We start from the raw sequence: 23,365 nt of genomic DNA, 5'->3' as shown, positions 1-23,365 counted from the left end.
GCCTTCTCTGCATCTATTGAGATGACCATATGGTTCTTGTCTTTGAGCCCATTTATATGATTTATGATGTTTATTGATTTATGTATATTGAACCATCTGCTTCTTTTCATGAACTTTATGTGTGTTTGTGGTTTACATTTTGGACATGAAAAGCTGGTTTATTTAAGCTTCTGTTTCTCTCTTTTGATTTTATATTGCAGTGGCCAGATCTTCCTTTTGTCTTCAGGAGTTCCCACTGAGACCCATGTCAGATGAGGATCAGATGGTCTCAGGCTTTCTCCTAAGGTCTGGATCCCTCCAGTATAGACTTTTGCCTCAGGAATTTGGGGGTTGGACTGGCCTGAGAGCCCTGCCCAGGAAAGATGCTGGTCTAGGCAGCTGGTGGCTGTCCTACACAGAGATGCAAAGGCAGATGGGGACAGGAGGTATTTCCAAGGGCTCCTGGGGACTGCACTGAGGAGCTGGGTTGGTCCAGATGCAAAGGACCAGGAAGAGGAAAGTTCAGCCCTGGCATCCAGGAAAGAGGCTGGTGGGTTATGTAGACCCAGGGAGGCATAGGGAGGTGAGGGTGGGGTCAGGCCTAGAGCACCCCTGGGGAGCTGAGAAGGAACTGGGTTGGTCTGGATGCACAGGATTTGGAAGAAGCAGTGGTGGTTCCCCAGGTGTCTGGGGAGCCAAGACAAGGAATGGGAGAGGGCCTGGGCTAGGAGGAGAGACTGGCAGGGGAGATGGGAGCATGAGTGATGCTGGGGTAATCAAGGCATGGAGGGCAAGATCGACTTATCCCAGAGAGAGAGGCCTGTGTGTTGGAGAGAGGCCTGTGGGTCTGGCAGGCCAAGGGAAGCAGAGGGAGGTGAGGGCAGGGCCAGGCCCAGAAGCAGTGCTCCTGGGGACCTGAGAAAGAACTGAGTTGCTCTGGATACACAGGATCAGGAAGAAGCAGTGGTGGTTCCCCAGGTGTCTGGGGCGCCAAGACAAGGAATGGTACAGGGCGTAGGCTAGGAAGAGAGACCAGTGGGGGAGTTGGGAGGGTGAGTGAGGCTTGGGGAGTCAAGGTGTGGAGGGCCTAATAGACTTACACCAGAGAGAGTACTTTCCCTTTTCAATGTGCTACAGCCAGTATTGAACAGACTCAAGTAAGTCCCTGGGGGTTCAAATCCAAATTTCCTGACTCGATCACAGTGTGCTCCTTGTAAATCATTTACTTCTTTGTGTTCATCTTTTGGATGAACTTGGAAGTAGCATCTATCTTTCCATACAATTATCAGAATGAAATGAGTTGATAATATGTACAAAAGACTCATAAATATGAAAAAGGATAAGAATTTACTAACATAATAATAATGCTGAAAACTTAGATGTAGGCTCCTTGAATTCAGGGATTTAAACTTTCCAATATTTTCTTCCTATATTATGATTTGAGTATCTTTTTTTCTAAAATGCAAAGGCCACTTCAATTATATGTATTGACAGTGGCTAGTCATTACTTTTAGTGTTAAAAATGCATCCTCTTCTATCTCCCACAGTTTATTTAACCTTAACTTTTATATGTCTCTGTGCTTGATTTTAAGATTTGGCCTGTTGACCTGCATATATTATCCCTACCCATTCCCCCATGACTCTGGGAAAACTCAGTAATCTAGGGTCCCTCTGCTGTCTTCATTTCAAAGACTAAGTCATTATCTCTTCATTGGAGTCAGCCTGCCTATGCATTAATACTAGAGCCATTCTTTTTCAGCTATGAAGAAATCAGACAAAATCTCCAGTTCCCTGTGGAACTTACAAATGGGCTAGACTTAGTAATTCAAACTGTTGTAGTGAAGACAAAATTGATATAGACAAAGTTTACACAATGCTAGAGCCACAATAAGAATTCAATAATATCATTAAGAAGAGTCCATTGATACTGGATGATACTGTCATTCTGTCCTTATGGTAATTTTGTGTATGTGCATGTGTGTGCATATGAATGTGGAGGACAGAGCTACATCTTTGGTGCTGTTTATCAGGTGTTATCCATCTTGTTTCTGAGACAGAGCCTCCCATTGGCTGCAGGTAGGTTAGGGTAGTTGGCTAGTGAAGCCTAGGGGATTAGCTTGACTCCTGCCTCCCAGCACTGGGATTACAGAAACTTGCCACTGCACCTGACTTTTTCTCCATGTTCTGGGGATGAAACTTGGGTCCTCATGCTTGCATAGAAAACACTTTACTGTGTTAATCTCCCCAGTCACCTTGCCATAAATGCCTTTGCTTAGCTGGCGCTTAGAAGACCTGGGCTCACAACAAACAAAGAATTCTTGGATTTAGTTATTCGTTTAATGGTTTTTCTTTTGGTTAAATTCTAGCTGCCTTAAAGACATTAAGATTCTAAGACTAAAGCACATTTTTCCCAGTAGCACTAACAATATAAGAACCATACAAGAACGTAGCAAGTATTTGCTAAATAAAAACAAAGAAGCATCATTATCCCCTCACAGAATCTTTCCTGATTCTATTAAAGAACATCTTTTTAAAATGTTTTTGAATGAATGGGTAAACTTATGAATCACATTTTGGCATAGTAGGAATATGCTTCAAGCTGATGTGGAAAGTGAGATGTCTCATTTTATGATGAGCCTAAATACTGTTTTTAAAATTTCCTTTTCATTTTTCTTTTTTTCATGTTTTTCCATTAATCAAACATCAATTATATAATAGTATGTGGGTCTCATGTGTCTAATGCATCTGATAATTTCTTAATCACCAATGAATGCAAATGAGTGGTGGCTCTTGGTGACAGTTACAGTGTTCAATTGTCCTCTCCAATGAATTCTAAAAATTGTTTCCATGCCACTACCAATGTGAATTATTTAATTCTAGCAATAACAAAAAAAAAAAAAACCATGAAGCAATCAGCTAAACCTTGACCCTGTGATAACCACTGGAGACAATATTACTCTAGTGGATAATGTTTCTAAGAATAAATGTCATCAAATGTTTGCAGAAAAAGATTATGAAAAATAAATACAGTAGCTGGAAGTTGTAAAAAATGGATATGATGCAGTTTGAAATGACTATTTTCCTAGGATTTCATTTTTGCCTATCCAGAGCAAGAGGAAAGCTTGGTAGATTATGTGTAAAAATATTTTATTAGCCATACTTAGGTTAAATGTTTCTTATGGCATCATATATTCTAGTAGAAAAGTGTGCAAAGCTAAAGTCCTCCCTCTATGGAAAGATGGATTTACAGTTCTTGGATCAAGCAGATCTTAGGGGAAAGGTACATATATCTACTCACTGTGTCCTAGGTGGGTTTTTTTTAACATGGAGCATTAATGCAGTATCACATAATGTTCGTTTATTTGTGGTGAAAACATTTAAAATTCCCTCTTATAGACTATTTGAACTACACAGCAAAGAAAATTTTCTTGTATTTATGAAGCTTGATGAACTCGTGGTAAAAGTTGTGATCCCATTTTAAAGATCAAAACTCAGACTAAAAGAAGTTGCTTTCAGGACTCTCAGTAGTCAGTCTAGAGCACTGTGTTCAGAAATTGTCAAAAGACACTTTACTAATAGCACTTAATTAATGTGCATTTAACTGAATCATGCTCTGTGGAGTAGAAAAAAATGGGATTAAGCTTAATGAGTAATCTGTGTCATCAAGATTATGTTCTTTGCTTCATATTGAACATCTAATTGAATTCTTAGCTTATTGCGGTCAAGTATGCATAATTATCCTGACAGATGTTTTCCACCTAAACATCAGACAGAGAAAACTCACTAACAATATGTTCTTATGTGTTTTAATATGTGTGTGTGTGTGTGTGTGTGTGTTTCCAATATAATTGAGTTAAATTGAATCCAAAGTTAAAATTTTTGGCTTTTGTGATTGTTATATAACTTGTGATTTATGATACTGTTTGATCTCTTAATATACATTTTAGGACATTTGATGTCTTCTTATGGTATATTATGTTTGCCATATTTTCCACACGTACGAATTTAAAAGTAAAATGTTTTCATATACTGATTTCATAAAAGATAAATCTATATGATAAATAAATTACTGGAAATAAAGTAGGTAAAGCTTATAAACATGTGTAGGAATTAAAATGAAATCAAATTTTACTTTAGCAAATTATATTTAATCTAATACGCTACTTTAAATTTTAAATGCACAATGACAAAGCCTCAAGTGAAAATACAACTATAAGGGGAATTAGCATCTTGATAGAAATTCTACTGAGAGTTATTCCAGCTTTGTGTCTTAAGAGATCTAAAATAACTATTTAGATAGGCTACTTAACCAAGATTAAAGGGATTAACGGTTAATAAGAAAGCTAGGGGAGTATTGAACCCAGCGAAAATTCAGACAGTTCTCTTAAAAAGTCATAATCCTGGGGCTTCTTGAAGAAGACTCAGGTTTGAATCCCAGCACCCACATGGCAGCTAACAATTGTCCGTAACTCTAATTCCAGGGGATCCAACAGCCTCTTCTGTCCTCTGTGGGCATTGTACAACACGGATGCACTTACCTATACGCAGGCAATATACACATATACATAAAATAAAAATGTCATAATCCTTGCAGCTAAAGCAAGATTTATTTTAAGGCTGCACTATTAGAAGGAAAATAATATATTTGAATGTTTAGAGTATTAGACAATCTAGGTCTCTTATTATTGTCATTCATTTTTGGATGTCCTGTGCCATAGAACAGGGATACTTTTCTCTCACCTGGAGGCTCAGTGTAGTACTGATCATATTTACTATCATAATTTTTCAAGACATGAATTGAATAGTTTCCTTGCTGATTTTGGAGCCAAACTTCAAACCAGGGCAGAAATTTAAAAGTCACACTCCTTGCTTCTAAAAGCTTCAAGACATATTTATTAGACAAATACTCAGGAACGAAGTTAAGTTATGATAAGTAGGCAGACATATGAGCTCTGTGAGAATCACCCGAGCTTGACATCTCTAAAATCACGAACAAAACACAACCCAACTCCTTGTGCTTAAGTCTTGGGATGATAAGAAAAATGTGTTTTCAATCTTTCTCCAAATGTATTCATCTCAATATGAGAATAGATATGTCTCATATTAATACTTAATTTATAAATACTCATGAGCGCTATTAAAATTCCCTGGCAAAATCTTACCACACTTTCTTCCAGTTGACTCTAGCTTGGGGTTTTGGCAGACTCTGTCTGATTAGCAGGTTTTTTCCTTCTCAATCACATTACTGAGCACACCCAAATGGAGCTCTTGGGACTCACTGTTTAAAACATGTTCTTTATGAAATATCTCAGAGGCTTGTTTAGACTATCTAAAGGAGATATAATGTAAGGTAATGGAGTGTAACAGAGAAATGCGAAATGTCCTTAAATCAAGCTCACTTAGTATAAAGTCACCTTGTATATTCCTATCTATACATGAAAGATGAAATGGAATTAATTCTTCTCATAGCTCCACGAGTCAAGGATCCTCCACATATGCACGTTGCGTACACACACTGAACCGTGACGTTAGAGCTCGCATAAGTCACAGCCCAGCGACTACAATCACTTTCAGATGTAAACTGTGCTCTCTTTCACTCATCTCCATTTACAGTTCCATCTTCACTCACAAGCAGGCTGATTATAGAGTAGAACAGTACAAGATGAGCTCAGGCTCCAAGCTTTAAAGTCATGCACTGAGTTCAAGGGCTATGTGCACAAAGGCATTCCTTCAAGAATGCTAGGTTGGGAGGAGGACAAGTTGGCCCAGTGGGTTAAGGCACTTGCCGCACAAGCCTGGTGATCTGAGTTTGATCTTCAGAAGCCACATAAATGTGAAAGGAGAGAAGGGATTCCAGGAAGTTGATCCCTGATCGCCACTCACACACATAAGTTACACACACACATATCTATATCTATATCTATATCTGTCTATCATCTATCTATCTATCTATCTATCTATCTATCTATCTATCTATCTATCTGTCTATCTAAGAATGGGCAAGTGAGTAGGTGGACAGATGTCTTCTCAAGACATAAATGCCTGAAGTTATATGGTTATATGGCTCCAGATTTCTACTTATATAAAATGTTTAGCTTTCACCATCACAAAGATTTTATAAAATAAATGTATTTAGATATATTTATTTAATCTTAAGAATGAGGGATCTTAATAAATATTTTATAACAATCATATTTTCTCACTCAGAGTAATTATCAGGACTGCCTTTATCACCTTTTCTGCATAGGCAATAACTTTCTTCCTCCTCACTCTTGAAAAGCAAACCTAAAACTAATTATAAAAAAAGGAACCCTCTTGAAACACCCTTCAGAATTCAGAACTAATTCTTAGTATCACCTAATTTCTGTCCTATACATAAGTATGTAACATCATAATATCAATATATATATATGTACATATCACAGGACAATAGATTTGTCTTTTATGGTTGTGAGCCTGAGCCATTAATGGCTGTGCCAGCTCTTCAGCCCTGGGACAATAGATTTGTATCAAGGATTAATAAAAGACTAAAAATAAAAGACGAAATTATAAAATTCTTTCAGAAATATACTGTAGATTCACAAATTCAAACTTAACTAATCTCTGAACTTGGAAACCTATGAAGGTGGTCAAGAAAACCTTAAAAATTCTTTTCGGAACAAAGTCCCTCTGCCATCTTTGCATTGCCAGTAATGCAACAGAAAAATGAATACTAAACCTCTACTTACTTGCGTGAAATCAATTATGTATAAAAATCGAGTAAGGGGGGAAATCTTACCACCTTCTTTGGTGCAAAGGTTGACAAGGTTGTGAACTGTGTCCATGAGCTCCAATTGCTGCCTCTGGAGGATGCTGTTGTTGTTGGTGGCTCTGTTTAGTTGCTTCTCCAGCTCCTGGATGATATATGTTTGACGAGTAACCAAGCCTTGAAGGTTTTCTTTCTCCTCCTTCAAGGTGTCTAACTCTTCCTTGTGCTTTCCCTCCATTTCTAAGATTTTATGTTCTAATAAACTACAAAGAAATAAAAATAAGACAGTTCTTAAAATGCTATAAAAACAATACTGTAATTCAACTAGTTCTTGGGAGTAAGACTAGAAATTTAAATTAGTTATCCCACCATAAAAAGGTTGTGGGTTTTTTTGGCATTTATTGTGTGTGTGCACGTGAGTGTGTGTGTGTGTGTGTGTGTGTGTGTGTGTGTGCACATGCCATGATCCTTAGACCAAAGGACAACTTCCAGAGTCAGTTCTTTACTTCCATTATGTGGATTTTGGGGATCGAACCCAGATCATCAGTCTTAGCAGTGAACACCTTTACCTACTGAGCTATCCTGCTTGCCCATATGTGTATCTTTTAAAAGACTGAAAAATCTACACAGTGTCAGGCAGATAAATGCAAATCACGAAAAGTTGAGATTTTTATGTCACCCTGAGCATGAATAGAATAACAACAAATCCTGGCAAAGACGTGGATAAAAGAAAATTCTATACCATGAAGGTAAGAATATAAACTAGTGCAGACACTTTAGAAATCAGTACAGAGTTTTCTCAAACACTAAAAATATCTACCATATGATCTAACTATACCACTCTTGGGCATTTGCCCCAAGGGCTCCAACTCAACTACCAGAGAGATATGTGCACATCAATGTTTATTGCAGAACTATTTACAATAGCTAAGTTATGGTACCAACCTAGGTGTCCAAAAACTGGGGAACAGGTAAAGAAAATTGTGTATCTATATACAGAATTTCTTTCAGATATAAAGAAAAACAAAATCAAGTCATCTGCAAAAAAAAAATGTATGCAACTGGAGATGCTCTTATTAAGTGAATTATGCCATTTTCCAAAAACAAATATTGTATGCTTTCTCCCATATGTGGTTGTTGGGATTCAAAACATCATGTCCAATAGTGTCTATATATAATGAAAGTAGAGGTGAAGTTGTCTAGGATAACAGAGGGGCCAATGGGGACAAGTGCAAGATAAAGAAAAAGGAGGGCAAGGGATATGGTCGCTATGTTCAGCCTACAATATGCACCTGTGTTAAAAAGAAAAAAAAAACTACAAAAATTTACAGTTTCAAATTATGCAAATGAAGACTTGTTAAATTAGATATTGTCAAAACTGTTTGTTCCTAAATCTATTTCATTCCCTTGAGTGTATTCTATGCCCAGGGTAGCTGTTTTAGATAGACCAAGATAATCATAGCTTTGAAAAGTCAGAGTGCAGCTATCTCTGAAGAAATAGGAATGGGTAGAATAATTCAGAAAAAAATTGAACTCAATACAGAAATTATTTTAATGTATTTTGCTTCATGTAGGATTCTTAAAACATTCACCTTGATTAAATTTCACAAGAAGTCAATGGGAACAGAGACTTGTGGAACCAGAAAGTAACTTAGCTGATCCTGGATCATAAACACTAACTTGTTTTACCTGTGAACCTGAGCTCCTGGGTGAGGCTTAACAGCACCATAGGTCCTGAGAATACTGTTAAGATGGCTCAAGAAGGAGGTACTCCTTTAGGTGGGCATTACCGTCATACAAAGGGACTTGGGACACTTTGTTCAGAGTGATGTAACCTTAAGAACCCCCTTCTCTCAACACTGTTTAAATGATATTTCCCTTGTACACAGCACATGAAAAATGACAGAGCGTGCAGAAGCACTTTTGGATCACAGCAGCTGACTTGAAATAAAAAGCATTTTGCGCTTTATAGAGTGTCTAATATACTGGTATTCTTTGGGGAAAAGGCTTACTCGGTTTTCTTAGTTCTGTTTTCAGAAGGTTCAAGCAGTCCTTAGTTTACAAGGTGCTATTTCAAGTCAACATGCCCAGAATGGGCACTTAATTTACCTTGGAGAAATATAGCATTGAATCATTCCTCTAAGTCTTCAAAAAGAAGACTCTAGGGAATGTTTTAAATTTAATACTTAAATTATACAACCTAGTGTGTTTGAAGAATCAAACTTTCCAACTCCATGCATTGAGGGAGAAGCTATAATATCTGATCTTTTATACAGATGAAGGAGTGTATCAAGACGATTCATGGACATTCTGGGTCTTTGCTAACAAATCTGCCCTCCGAAGGAGAATGTGGCCTAGCATATGGCCGAACAGCTGCCTGGAAGTTGAGCATATGCATAAGACCCCCCTAATTCAAAGCACTTTGGGGAATGTGCCAAGATTCACATATGAAAGTTTCACATTGATATCTACACTTCTCTCTTGAGTTTCCTTCATTTTGCTAGATGCCAATCAAGAAAGGATCCCTGCCTCTGTACTGACTATACAGGACAGCAATTTGGATGGTGAGTTGGAGAAATAGAGATGGTTCCTTGTATTTGTTTTGAATCTAAAGAAGTGAAAATTTTCGACAAGAAAATTAGAGTAAGATGAAAGAAAATATCTCTAAGGGAGAAGTATGATTCATTATCTTTTACCATTTCCTTCTGTGCCAGTAACTCGCTGCTAGAGAAATTCATGGTTAAAAATAAAGAAAAGAAAAATCTATTTTTTCTATTGTCTGTATTGGTTAGAAATGTCATCCAGTTATGTGTGAGCTCACTGGCCGTGAATCATAGAGGAGGCTTCCTCTGTGCCTGTTGAGTTTTGGCATTGGATCTGAAAATTAACCACAACTGATGCTTCAGCTCATTCTCAGTTTACTTTTTAATTATGTTTGTACCCATTTCTAGGGCAATGATTGGATACAAGAGTCCCATAATTTATAGTCATTAACATATAAGACAATTGTCTTTCAGATTCACATAAGCTATAATATATCAACAAGAAACCTCAGCATTAAATGTCAAAATGATGATCATGTATAATTTCACAATTTGGAAGCTAAAGAGTCATATAATACTGGATTAAAAATCCAAATAAACATCTTTGTCCCAGAAGTAAAATCAAAACTGGTCTTCTAGTTTTCCTGATTAGTAGACAATATCAAGTTTTAGTTAAAAGTTGTATTTTTTAGTTACTAAGTACCAATAATTATGCCAAATATAAAATGGAAATATTCCTACATGTAGGATTTATTTTTAGAAAGCCTCAAAGGAAAAAAAAGCAGTAAGAAACTTCTATTTCAGACATAACACCATTATTCACATTTTTTCATCAATATGTTCCACTTTTTGCTTCTGATGTATGACTTGCACAAGAAAAACATCTATACTTGAGGTGCTTGCTCTCCGAGTCAACAAAAGATGCTGATTATTTCATTTTGATTTGTTATTCCACATCGTTTGGAAAGATCTGCAAAGAAGTCCTGTTGCCAAAGGAAATAATTCTGGTTACTGACTTGTTGAAGAATAGACTTACCTTTGCTTTGTAAGAGGAATGTACATTAGCATATCTGAAAAATTCTCTTACATGACTCACTAGACAGTTGTTAATGTACTGTGACTTCTGAGTATCAAAAGATAACAATGCAGTCCCACTACCTTTTGAAGAGATACTCATGAATGTGAAGAGGGCATCAAACATTAGGGATGTAAGAAGCTGCCCTGCATAGTATACACCTCACAGATCTGGGAAACCAAAGCCATACCACACCAGTCACAAGTAAACTGGAAACTCGTCCCGTGGAGTGGATATGGTTTCTATATGGCAGGAAATAATCTTACTAGGAAATTAACTCTCCCAATCATCTCATGTAATTTCTTCACTCAGCACTCTCTTAAGAGTTTCTGTAGTCCAGTTATTTTCTACTGCCTTTACTAATTTATCTCTTATATTAGTGGTAATCTTCTAGAACTCTTCAGGGTGGCCATCTCTTCCTGACCCCTCTGCCTCCTTTAAAAACACTATTTCTTCATTTCATCTGTTCTTCATGTTGGTTTTCCAAAAGACCCGTTCTCTTTACTTCTTCCCACCAGTTGATGGCCACACTGAAACCAATCTTTCTTCTTTATTACTTCCAAAATTGTTCGAAAACAAAATTTACTTGAGAAAAAGATATATGTATAATCTCTAGCTGTTACCACGTCCTTGTAATATAAAATTATTTGTATAGAATTAAAAGAAAATGCTTGCCTCCTTTGATTCTTTCTTGCTTTGTTGTTTTTGTTTTGTTTTGTTTTTCTGAGACTTGGGTCCCTGTAGCCCCAGCTGGCCTGGAACTCACTATGCTGGCCTGGAACTCACTAGGCTGGCCTTGATTTCACAGAGATTCACCTTCTGACCACCACCACCATGCCAGCTTTCCTTTGAGTCTTAAAACAATATAGTTGATATAAACTAAATTGATGTTACAATCCCTAGAATATAGATAATAAGCTAACTCTCTTGTTTAAAACTTTAATAAATATTGTTTCAGAAACATGTTTTCAACCTTGTTAGACTATAAATCTACACAGAACATCTCACTACCATAAAAATCTAAAATTATTACACACATTTTCATCCCCTTGATATAGTGCCATGTAGTCTTTGCCTAGTTCCAGTATTTACATTATATCAGTAATCAAGGCGCTGCCTTAAACAGCTTGACATTTGTTGTTCTCCGTCTTGCTATTTGGGAAAACTTGAACTTACCTACTTTTCCCATCTGTAAGAACACAATGTTTTAAAATCTAAACTTACCGGGGGCTGGAGAGATGTCTCAACAGTTAAGGGCACTGTTGTTCTTGCAGAAAACCTGGGTTCGAATTCAAGCTCCCCTGTGGTGGCTAATAACTGTCTGTAACTACAGTTCCAGGGGATCAGACGTCTTCAGGCACTGCACGACACAGGTGCACTTACATACATGCAGGCAGTACACTCATACACATAAATAAAAATAAAGCAAAATAAAATAAAAAATCTAAATTTAGATTTTCTTTCTTAAGATGTATTTAGCTGACATGGTGGTGTATGTGGGCACAGAGGCAGGCAAATTTCTGTGAGATAAAGGCTAGACTAGACTACATAGTGAGTTCCAGGCCTGCTGGGGCTACAGGGAGACCTGATCTCAGAGAAACAAAAAGATTTGTTTTATTTTTAATTATGTGCAATTATATGTGTTTGTGTACAACTGTACTCATGGGAGGAGGCCAGAAGTATTGAATCCCCTGGAGCTGGAGTTACTGGTGGTTGTGAGCCGCCCAATGAGGTGCCGGGAACCAAAGTCAGGTCCTTTGCTCTTAACCAATGTGTCATATCTCTAGCTCCAAAGTTTTCTTAATTATGGCTTTGTCTTAACATATTTGGAATCGAATTTAGTTTTGTTATGCAATATGTTGTTCATATTTTATTTGGTCCCTGAATCTTTCTATAGGTTCTCTATAATTTCCTCTAATCAATTTATTTAGGAGAGGCCACTTCCACTAGGCATAGAGAACTCTAGATACTGAAGTCAATCACAGGGCATTACAGTTCCAGTATCCTAAAATTAAATAAGCAAACTTGTCAGTTTCCTTGATGGTGATATTCAACAAGTTTGGTTTAAGTCTTAATGCACAAGAAAATACTAGATGCTACCTCCATGTATCTGAGCACAGACTTTTTGTTTCAAAATGAGTTCATTAAATTTTATTAAGTAAAATGAGAGCTCTAATGTCAAGTTTGGGGAAAAATTAGATTAAATAAACCATTTTCATTAGGATGCCTCTTTTTTAAAATATTTTATTATTTTTATTTTATGTGTATGAGTGTTGCCTGCATGTATGTGAGTGCACACATGTCGTGCAATGCTGCAGAGGTCAAAAGAGGGCTTCGGATTCCCCAAGGAACTGCAGTTAAGGATGGTTCCTAGCCACCATGTGGGTGCTGGGAATTGAACCCAGGTCCTCTGCAAGAGTAGTCAGTGTTCTTAACTGCTGAGCCATCTCTCCAGCCCCAGGATAGCTCTTTTAAGGTCAGTGCTCCATAGAGCAACAATTTATGCAACTGTACATTAAATCTACACAACTTGAGCTGGAAATTCCAAAGCAGTTTCTCACAGGACTGTCCATGCTTCCTGTCTCCCATCTTGCGGGTAGCACTTTGAGAAGAGACATGCTTACAATTTTGGCACTGAACTTCTAGTTTGAGACAGAGGTGTACTTTAATGAAGAATAAAATAAACAAAATAATCGAGATCTTGAACTTCAGTGAAAGTTTGTAAATGAATGGACATAAAGCTCAATTTGAAATTTCTGTTTGCTTTATACCCTCTGCTCTACACATTTTTCTATAATATGTTTTATTTGAAATATTTTACATCACTGAACACATCTTGAAACTTTCACAGAAAAAGCTTCCCCTTTCAAATTGTTTCCCACAACAGAATTCTTAACATAGCAGCCAATGAATGCCCTAGTGGTGATAGCTGCCTGTGTGTAAATATAGCTCTTTATACAAGGAAGAGATGTTGAAAATATAGAAACCTCATTTTTATCTGTCTGGACTTTTTTACAAATTGTTTAATTCCCCCCCCCCTTTTTTTTGTCTTTTTGAGACAGGGTCTCCCTGTAGCCACAGCTGTCCTGGAACTTACTATGTAGACCAGGCTGGCCTTGAACTCACAGAGATCTGCCTGCCTCTGCCTCCAGAGTGCTGGGATTAAAGGCGTGCACCACCATGCCCGGCCCTTTGCCCTTGTTTTTAATATGTAATGTGTCACCATGTATTGCTAATATGGGCTTCCAAAGGATGAGATTTTTTTCCCTATTAAACATATTTTATTTCTAATTTAAATATTAAAATTCACTTTCAAAATGTGAAATCACATTTTTTTACTAATTCAAATTTGTGGCAGAAACATAGACCCTTAGGTAAACATTAGCTATTACACTTTAAAATTTTTAAGGTAAATAAGAATAAGCTACATGTACTGTGGAAGTCAGAAAGGTGGAAGGAAAGGACTGATACATTTGTTAGATAATGAAATATGATATGCCTATTTAAGAATAAGCTGGGGCCTGGAGAGATGGTTCAGCAGTTAAGAACACTTGTTGTTCCTGCAGAAGACCCAGGTTCAAATCCCAGCCCCCACATGGCAGCTAACAACTGTCCGTAACTCCAGTTCCAGGGGATCCTATAGCCTTTTCTGTCCTCCGTGGGCATTGCACAACATGGGTGCACTTACCTACATGCAGACAATACACTCATACACATAAAATAAAAATAACAATAAAATTTTTAAAAATTTTAAAAAGAAAAGGCTGAAAAATAAGTGCTTAACTAAACAAAATATTTCTAATACATATGATGAAATTTTAATCCCACAAAGAGTTCAGATGATTTAGAAGAAACAAAGATAAGTGATGTAATAAAAATGAAAAATACTTGAATAAGCAAGTCACAGAAGAAATGTAAATAGCTAATAAAAGTTAAAAAGAGAAGGCACAAGGTTTAGACACTTAGAAAGCACATGTTTACTTGCGGAGAATATAAAATTCAGGATAACTGAATGTTACAAAATTTTAAATAATCACACCAACATTGCTAATAAATAGTATTTTCATGATCATAAAATTGGTTATATGTTGGATATAGTTGTATACACCTATAATCCATATATTTGGGAATCTGAAGCAGGAGGACTGTCACAAGTTGGAGGCTAGCCTGGGTTATATAGTGAGTTCCAGACTATCCTGGGCTACTTACTGAACTCTTATCTCAAAAAAATAAAACAAACCAAAACAAAATATAAGAAAATTGACTACATCAAACTGTAAATTGTAGTGTGCCAAACAAATGTGTTGCTCTGCATGTATAAATGGTATAACTGTCTATAATTATATATGTATTAACACAAAATGTTTAAGATATACTGCTATGAAATACACATATGCACATACCATATAAGGCTATACATAGCTTCAATTGCATGTGGTAATGTGTTTATGTAAACATACAAGGAAATAATGGACAATCTACATTCTTATGTACATGCTGTTAGTATCTTTGTAGAAATGTATAGAATAGATGTCAAACTGCTAACTGGTGATACTGAGGATTTGCAAGGAAATGTGGTGGTGTTCATGTGTGAAATGGGGAGATTTTTGACTTCAGTGGTACATATACATATATAACGTGTAATCTTTCTTACTTAAAAAAAGTTGTCAGTGAACTTGAGTAGTCAGGAGTCTTAATGGAATGAGTAGATACTATTCAGAAATTTAAAAGTTGAATTGAATTAGTGAACCTCAGAGTGTAAATCAATAACCTTGGTTTCTATATACTGGACTTAAGGTTTCAAAATAACTGTATGAACATTATCTGTTTGAATAATGTTTAAAAAACAATTTGTGATGGTTTGAATGAAAATGTCCCCCATAGGCTCCAAGTGTTTGGATATTTTGTCCCCAGATGATGGCACTGTTTTGGGAGGTCTTAGAAGGTGTGGCTATCCTGGAGGAAGCACATCACTGGGGGTGGGCTTAGAGAGTTCTTAAGCCTTGCCAGATCTCTAGTTGTGCTCTTGCTTTCTGTGCCTGCATGATGATGTGAGAGTTTAGCTTCTGCTGCTCCTGCTCCAGCCACCTCCAGCTACCATGCCTTCCTGCCATGATGAATTGTAATTCCCCTGGAACTGTAAGCTCAAATAAACTTTTCCTTCTACAAATTGCTTGGGTCAGTGTTTCTATCACAACAACAGAAAAGTGATTAATACACAGTTAATGGATTTATTATATTTAATGTCGACTATGTGGGATTTTTTCCACTAAAGGTATTTCACTAAGGATATGTTATTTTATATCAGGGTCTCTCTCTCTCTCTCTCTTTCTCTCTATCTCTCCCTCTTTCTCTCTCCCTTTCTCTCTCTGTCTCTCTCTGTCTCTCTGTCTCTGTCTCTGTCTCTCTCTCTCTGTGCAAATGGCATTTGTTGGGATGGAACTACTGGGATAGTAGCCCGTTCATTATTCATTCAGCATCTGAGCAACACTTAAAGCTATATATACCATGTGAGGGGAATTGTGCCTGGTAACAGGAAGTTAATACCTAAAGCTGACTCAGATCCAGAAGCTCACTGTCTAATGGTACAGTTACAAATGAATAAACACTCATACACATATACATAAACATATAGGTTCTGGAATAAATGAAATAATTAAAGTTGTAATGAGAAAATTCACCTAGCAGACTCAGACAGGATCTTTTGGTGAAGTGGGATGTACAATAAGTTTTCAAGAATGAACAGGAGATTGCTAGTCAAATAAGAAATTTCAGTCATGTACATCGAATTTGCATGGAACAGTATCATGTGCTTCACAGGATATGACAAAGATAATTAAACCTGCTATGCCTGCCAGGCACTGTCCTCTATACTTTGTATATAGTTCAGTTATCTTCACATCAACTTTACACCATACTAGTATTACTTCTATGTACAATCAAGCCACAGAAAGACCCATTAACTGGCCCAAGGTCACACAAATAATGTATGACAGTGTCAGTTATAGCAAGAAGAGAGGCAAGTGAAATCCAAGCAGTCTGATCTCACAATACCTGCTCTGAACTATTGGGATATTCCTTCTAAAACGAAGACCAGGAGAGGCAAAGTTGAATAATTATTGTAATGGCCAGGCAGTGTGTTCTATACTAAAGAACTTAAATTTGGGGGCTAGAGTAAATTGTTCAGTGGTTAAGAGCACTGGCTGCTCTTGCAGAGGACCTTCACTAAGTTCCCAGCACCATATGGCAGCTAACAACCATCTGTAAATCCAGTTCCAGGAGATCTGATGCTGTCTTCTGACCTCTGTGGGCATTGCACAACATGGGTACACATACACACAAGCAGGCAATACACATAAAATAAAAGTAATAAACAAAATATTTTTTAACACAACTTGAACGTCATTCAATCCATTGTCATCTTTAGAGGGCAGAAAAGTATTACAAAGAAAAAAGCTTGGCATTTCAGAAAAATGATTTTGACCAATGCCTGGCTGGCACAAAGCTTAAGATACCAAGATCTTTGCAGTGGAACAGATGAGAGTTAATGAGACCGTGACATAAACATAGTCAGTGGGGTTAAAAAGAACAGGATGGGTTGGAACTATATTTCAGAGGTGGAGATCAGCAAGACCAACAGAGGTTGGTGAGTTGTAGAGGATCCAGGGAAAGGGAAGAATTAAGATGACCCTTAGATTCCCAGTTAGATCAGAATTCTACTTTACTCTTAGGTAATAGAACTACTGAAACTTAAAAGAAAGTACATGCTCTATGTCATTAAATTCACTGTGTAAAAAAAGGAAAGAGAGAACAAAAGCAATTCTCTTTCCAGTTCTAGTTGTAAAACAAGATAGAGTAGTAGATTATTTTCTTTTTCTGGTGCTAGAGATAAACCCCAGGCATATGTGCTTGTTAGGTAAGCACTCTGCCACTGAGTTAGAAGTTCAACCTTTCTGAGTCATATACATTTTTAGATGTTTCCTTGGTTCCTTCCATACACAGCTAACATATTTCAGCCTAGTGTGATCTGTAATGATAGAAGTTAACAAGGCTAACTTTAGTCTTTTCTAAAGGCCTTGCCAAATGAAGGATAGCTTTAATTAAAGGTTTTCCATTTCTTTGGATATATTAACTATTAAATCATCAACATGTTATTATACCGTTAAAATAATTTGTTTGTGAGGTGTAATTTGGTATCTCGAAATTGCATATTTCAATCACTTGAAAATAAGTAACTGGATAATTTTCTATGACCATGCCTGGAAAACAGATGGGGCTTGACAAATAAGTTCAGTGGATTCCCACTGTAAGGTAAATAATTTATATTTTCTATTCAAATATAAGGACTAAGTAATAAGCTTTACAGTGCTAGGACCCAAACAAACAGCATATCCCTCTCTTTTATTTTATATTTGCTTTTGTTAAAAGAATAACTTGATGACCACATCAATTATACCTCAGACTGCCTCATGCTGGAAAGATATTTTCTGTAATAATTAACAGAGAAATCCAACATGGACTTGAATGTGATTTTTCCATGCATTAGCTCTTTGGTCCTGGGGAAGTTATTTGACCTCTGTGAGCTTCAGCATTTTTTATTGTAAAGTAGAAATAATACATACTTTGTAGGGTTGGTTGGAGGATAGCAATAGTGAATACCATGCATCTGGCATAACTGCTTTATTCATAGATAGCAAGGTAGCAGCCAGTATTGCTGGGATTGTGTTACCCCTAACATCATACACCCAGTCCCACCTCACTCTGAGTGGTCTTATTGAAGATTTCTCAAATCTTCACTCTGCACACTCAACACATTAATCAAGAAAGCCTCTGTGTTCCACTTTTGCATATATGGGTTTCTGGTTTCCCTTCTGGTATACTTTGTTGTGGCAGAAAGATTTCTTTAGAATATTATTTTACCTGACTATGCTCCCAATTTGGAAACAGAATTAAGCAGAGATAAGCAGGTTCTTTGAAACCTGACCAGGTGACCCATCCTTCAGAAATGTGTCTAACTTGCAGCTGTGGGACATATGAGTTCCAAAATGGATACAAATGTGGTTTAAAACTAAGCCATAACCTTCTTAGGACATCGTGAGGTTTTATAACTCTTTTTGAAAATAATTTGATTGTGTAGTTCTTGAATGTGAAGAGTATAGATGACAACATGGTGTTGTCATGTCAAAAGGTTGGACATGCCTAAGGGCCTGATTTCCATTGGTTGGACTGAAGGAAACTGCATTTTCTACACACCTCTCTTCTTCATTTTGGGGGCAGGAGGAATTGGACACATACTGAAAGAAAGTTACAAAAGTTAGCATTGTCTCACTGTGTGCTAACAACTCCCTCATTAACAAGGTGAAATAGTTTCCTATTTCTCTGGGTTATTTCTTTCCTTTTTTTACTCTTTATTGAATTTTTGAGAATTTCATATAATATATCTTGATCATATTTAGATTACCCCCATTATCCTTATTACCCCCTACACAACTTCAAGCACTTTGATATATATTGCGGTCTATAGAATTAAAGTTTTGTTCCCAAATGCCCTTCAATGTGGGTTCATCTGCTAGAGCCTGGCAACCTACCAAGAATCTCACCCCTAAATGAGACTGACTCTCTGCCTCCCAGTAGCCATTAGTTGCCAGTACTTTTTTTTTTTTTGTGGCTTCTTACCCACTTCCCTACATCTCTGCTGGGATTTTGCCTGGTTTGAGCTGAGGTGGGACTTGTTTGGGTTCTTAATTGTGTAATTTCAAGTACATAGATGAGGTGGAAGCCTTTTGCTTCTAAGTCTTTGTTTTCCTCCTTGGGGCAAGATATCAATCCAAGTTTTGAAACTAGGGCAGCATCCAACAAATGAAAAATGAAATTCCCTAAAGAAAATGAGCTGGGAGAGTCTCGGAGTCACTTCCACTACAATGCTAGGAAAACAAACAGCCAAGTAAGTGTTGCTAATCCTATCCCTGCTCTGAAGATTTTGGTATTTAGGGGATGAAGAAGTGAATCTAATGAGGCCAAAAAATTTACATTCAACCCTTTAAACGATGTACATAATTTATCAGGATATAAGTCAGTAAGAACTCTCAGCATGATTTGAACTTGTGTAGTATAATCCTACCTATAAAATATTTCTTTTGTTCTACTAGAGAGGTGAAGATACTCCCAAGGCCAACTCACAGACTTGGCCAAAAGGCTCCTATCCCTCGCAAAGTTGGTAAGTCACACACAGCCCCTAACATTCCTTGTGGGGGGGAAGCGAAGTCTAATTTAGATAATCCCTTCTGCAAAGTATATTAGCTGATTCAAACCAGACCTTATTGACTAAGGTATGTCGCTCCTACATTTCAGAGATGCCTCATTGTAGAACTAGTTTCTTGTTGATTCTGGAGGATTAAGATTCATATAAAGGGTAGGTATGGGTGATCAATTAACTATCTGTAAAAATATAGTTTCATATCTGACTATGGCCTTCTCTCCACTTACATGGAAGGAGCAGTTTCTTTGCTGTCTTGGCAGCAGTACTTGGCAGAACTGTTCTCATTCCACTGCGCATATGAAAACAAACAATAACAGCAAATGGAATAGGGGAATATGCTATGTATCAAATGGATATTTTTGGTTTGTTTAAAGAAAATCACTAAAAAATGGTGCAAGGAAGAATATTCGTGACTGAAGAGTGGATGCCACACCAAAACGCCATTGCATGCATTGCCCACTTCCATGGGAAGACACACAGCTAGAGACAACAGCAAGGCTGGGAGCTACACCTACTTGAGATACCATCTGGGACCACATGCAAGGCAATGCCATACTCAAGTGGCTCTGAATCAAAAAAGAAAGGGGTATCAAGGAGGGGTACAAGATGCAAGTAAAACACTGCTAGCATGAGCATACAAATGTATTTTGAATTTTAATTCAAGTCCCTGAGTTCTATTCAAGATTCTTCCAATACTAGAAAAAAAATGCTATGATCCTGAAAACTTAATATTAGCAATAAATGCTACATATTATACATGGAAGAAAACTTGACTTTTCTGTAGAAATCAGAATTTAATCAGAGGGAATAAAGTCTTCAGCAAGTCATATGTGTTAGGAATCAGATTTCCCAGAGAGATTGATGATAAGAAGCCCCTTAGATGTGACCCAGAATAGTGTTCATTGAAAGAGCAATTCACCTTTGTTTTACTGAAATAAATAGGGACAGCTTTCAACCAGTATGCCTATATAGCCTAATCCTATCCATAAAAGATGCTACCTTGTTCTGACAAGGAGGTGGTCAACACTGCTGAGGGTTGACTCACAAACTTGGTGGTGAAGGACCCTATCATACTTTATGTGACTAAGTCAGAAAGCCACATGTGACCCTAAACACCCCTAGAGAGGAGGCACAACTTAACTTACAGAATTCCCGACTTTTTAGGTAAATGAATTAAAAATAATATTTCCTAGTAAGAATTATTGAGTAGTAAATGATAGCTGGTGTTATATAAAAAATAATGTCGGAAAGACCAAAGTCCAGGAATTAAAGTATAAGGATTATATTCTTTAGAAGTGAGAGAATGAATAATGTTAAATAGAGGTAGGAAAGCAGAAAGGAAAGAGAGCTAGAGAGGGAGAGGGAGAGAGAGAGAGAGAGAGAGAGAGAGACAGAGAGACAGAGAGAGAGAGACAGAGAGGAGAGAGGAGAGAGAAGGGGAGAAAGAGAGAGAGCACAAATGACATGTGACTACAACTTACAGTCAAAGACAGCAATTGTTTTTGTAGATAAGAATAGTCCTCTAGGCGTCCCACTTGAATCTATGGTACTCTAACAGTTAAACTATAAGATATAGACCAGGAGATGATGTACAACTCTCTAGGAGAAGCAGTGAAGTATGTAAATGCATGTTAGCAACATTATAGATAATAATCACGGGTGATAACAAGTCTACTAAAGGATGATTTAAAGCTATCCTAGTTTATTTCTATAAACAAATACCATGTAATTATTCAGACTTGTATTACAGGGATATTTTTATGGACATTTAAATGTCTCTCTCCAAAGAAAGTATGCTTTAAAATAAATGTGACAAAATTTTTCTAAGAATATATTTATACGTAGTGTTTAGCCAAATATTCAGCCATCTCTGTGGGATTGAGACTGGGGTTTTAAATGTTCCTTTCTGTACTTTCTCCTTTTTCTACAAAAATTTGAGTTATTTCTATAATCCCCAAAACAAATAAATGACTCAGAAAAATAAAATAACATTGAAATTGCTCTGCGCATTCAAAATTCCTAGACAAAGCTTTCATAGTAGATCTTGAAATACATGATTGTGAATAGGGTTCACACTAGCAAGAAAGTTAAAGCGTATGGCAGTGACCCTAAATTGAAGCTGACTAAGCTAAAGTATACCTGTTACATATGTGCATATTTCTGGTTATTGTGAAACTATGGTAGATAAATAGTAATTTTCAAAACGATTTTCAATTCCAGAACACTTTCGTGAGGCAGCCAGTTAAAGGTCAAGTTCTGTCAAGTTTATTTATGTTTATACAGTTTAATTCCATATCACCCTACAAGAATAAATAAATGTAAAACTTGGAAATATAAGTCACAGAGCACGAGTGGCCCCTTTCAGATGCTAAAAAGTCTCAGTTGGGTTCATTTTATTTATATAGAAGTTTAACTGTAATTGTTGGCACTGATGTTTACTTTTAGAATAAAATTGAGAAATCCTTTGAGGATGTAGATCACGTGAAGAAAGCTCATGTGAGGGTGAACAGAGAAGATCTAGCAGTGAAACAACCTGGATTCCGTTCCACATTCTGGCATTAGCAAGCTGTGTGACCCTGGACAGGATCCTTACCTGGTCTAAATCTCTGGTCCTTCTATAAAGTAAGAGGAGAGTGAGCAATCCACTTAGATGCTTCCCTAACTTGGAGTAGAGAGGAGAGCCAGCACCACCAGTACAGGGGCATTTAACTACTTTCTACCAAGGGTGTAGTCTTTAACTCCATGCAATGTAAAAAGATGAAACTGATTCAAGTCAGGCAAATATTCAGAAGAAAATGAAATGAAATAGAAGTTACTTGTTCTACAGAAGCCAGGGCCTTGATGAATTTTCCATCACCAAGGTTAATGACTTCAAAATGAGCTAGTGTTTCACTGTCCCACTTTCAAGGTCTCCTTGTGACATTTCATTTATCTGAGAAGTCTCATACTTTAGAAAACACAATAGTGTGATAATGTATATAAATCTAACCAAGCAAATTTATTGTCCAGGGTAAATGACTAAAAATACCTTCTTAATTGTCTTTATAGGCAAATATTTTCCTGAAAAGAACTATAAATGTTTGTTTCTTGCTTGTGTAAGATCTCTGAATTTGGTCATCTTGCCTTTTACAAAGATCCCAAGTATAGACCGAGCGGTTGAATGAGTGACATTTCAAGAATTCGAGACATTGTCCTTTTCTCTAAGGCAACAAATCTGATTCTTCTGGGAAAAAAAGTGTCATAAAATCAAGTAATTATTGTAGCTATGGTAACATTTGAAAAATTGCTCATTGCAGAAGTAAATACAAAAGAACAAGTACCTCAAGAATGTCAGCCACAGACTATTGATCTTATTGTTGATACACTTACTGTTTTTGTCTAATATTCCTTTTCATTTTTATATTTTAAGCCACTTCAACTTTAATTTTTAAGAGTTTTTGGTATGGTAGAGGATACAAAGAAGCACATACATAAATGTTTTCAGACTGGAAAGGCCTTACCTGTTTTTCTCATGGATCTTCAAAATTTCATTTGTCTGCTGAAGAAGTTGCTTCTCCAGCTTGTATGTTGAGAGTGAATTCTCCAGGAGTTGTATTTCAAGTCGAGATGTTTGATTTAGCACCTTAAAAGATTTTTAGAAACAAATTTAATTACAAACTGAATAGCAGAAAATCAATGAGCTTTGAGGTATTTGTTTTCAAATAATATTTTTCAAATCAATTAACCGTAGGTTGCCCATTCTGCTTACTACTGCTTATAAG

General features: G+C 36.8%; 1 protein-coding gene across 2 annotated transcripts in view; it reads right to left on the bottom strand.

Annotated features, from left to right (window-relative positions):
- Positions 1-23,365, bottom strand: part of Angpt1 (angiopoietin 1) — a 289,964-nt gene that overhangs the window by 78,482 nt on the left and 188,117 nt on the right. Inside the window, exons 3-4 of one of the 2 annotated variants that reach the window (XM_008851510.3) lie at positions 23,105-23,226; positions 6,758-6,990 (exon numbers count right to left, since the gene is read on the bottom strand). In XM_008851510.3, coding sequence (XP_008849732.1) covers positions 6,758-6,990; positions 23,105-23,226 — 355 coding nt within the window. The remainder of the gene's footprint in view (positions 1-6,757; positions 6,991-23,104; positions 23,227-23,365) is intronic. The other variant, XM_017802808.2, reaches the window with a different exon arrangement.

The sequence above is a fragment of the Nannospalax galili genome, unplaced genomic scaffold (genome assembly GCF_000622305.1).
Source record: "Nannospalax galili isolate Female #2095 unplaced genomic scaffold, S.galili_v1.0 scaffold284, whole genome shotgun sequence".
NCBI classification, from domain to species: domain Eukaryota; kingdom Metazoa; phylum Chordata; class Mammalia; order Rodentia; family Spalacidae; genus Nannospalax; species Nannospalax galili.
Note: the sequence above shows the minus strand (reverse complement) of the source record. Positions and strands in the feature narration are given on the sequence as shown.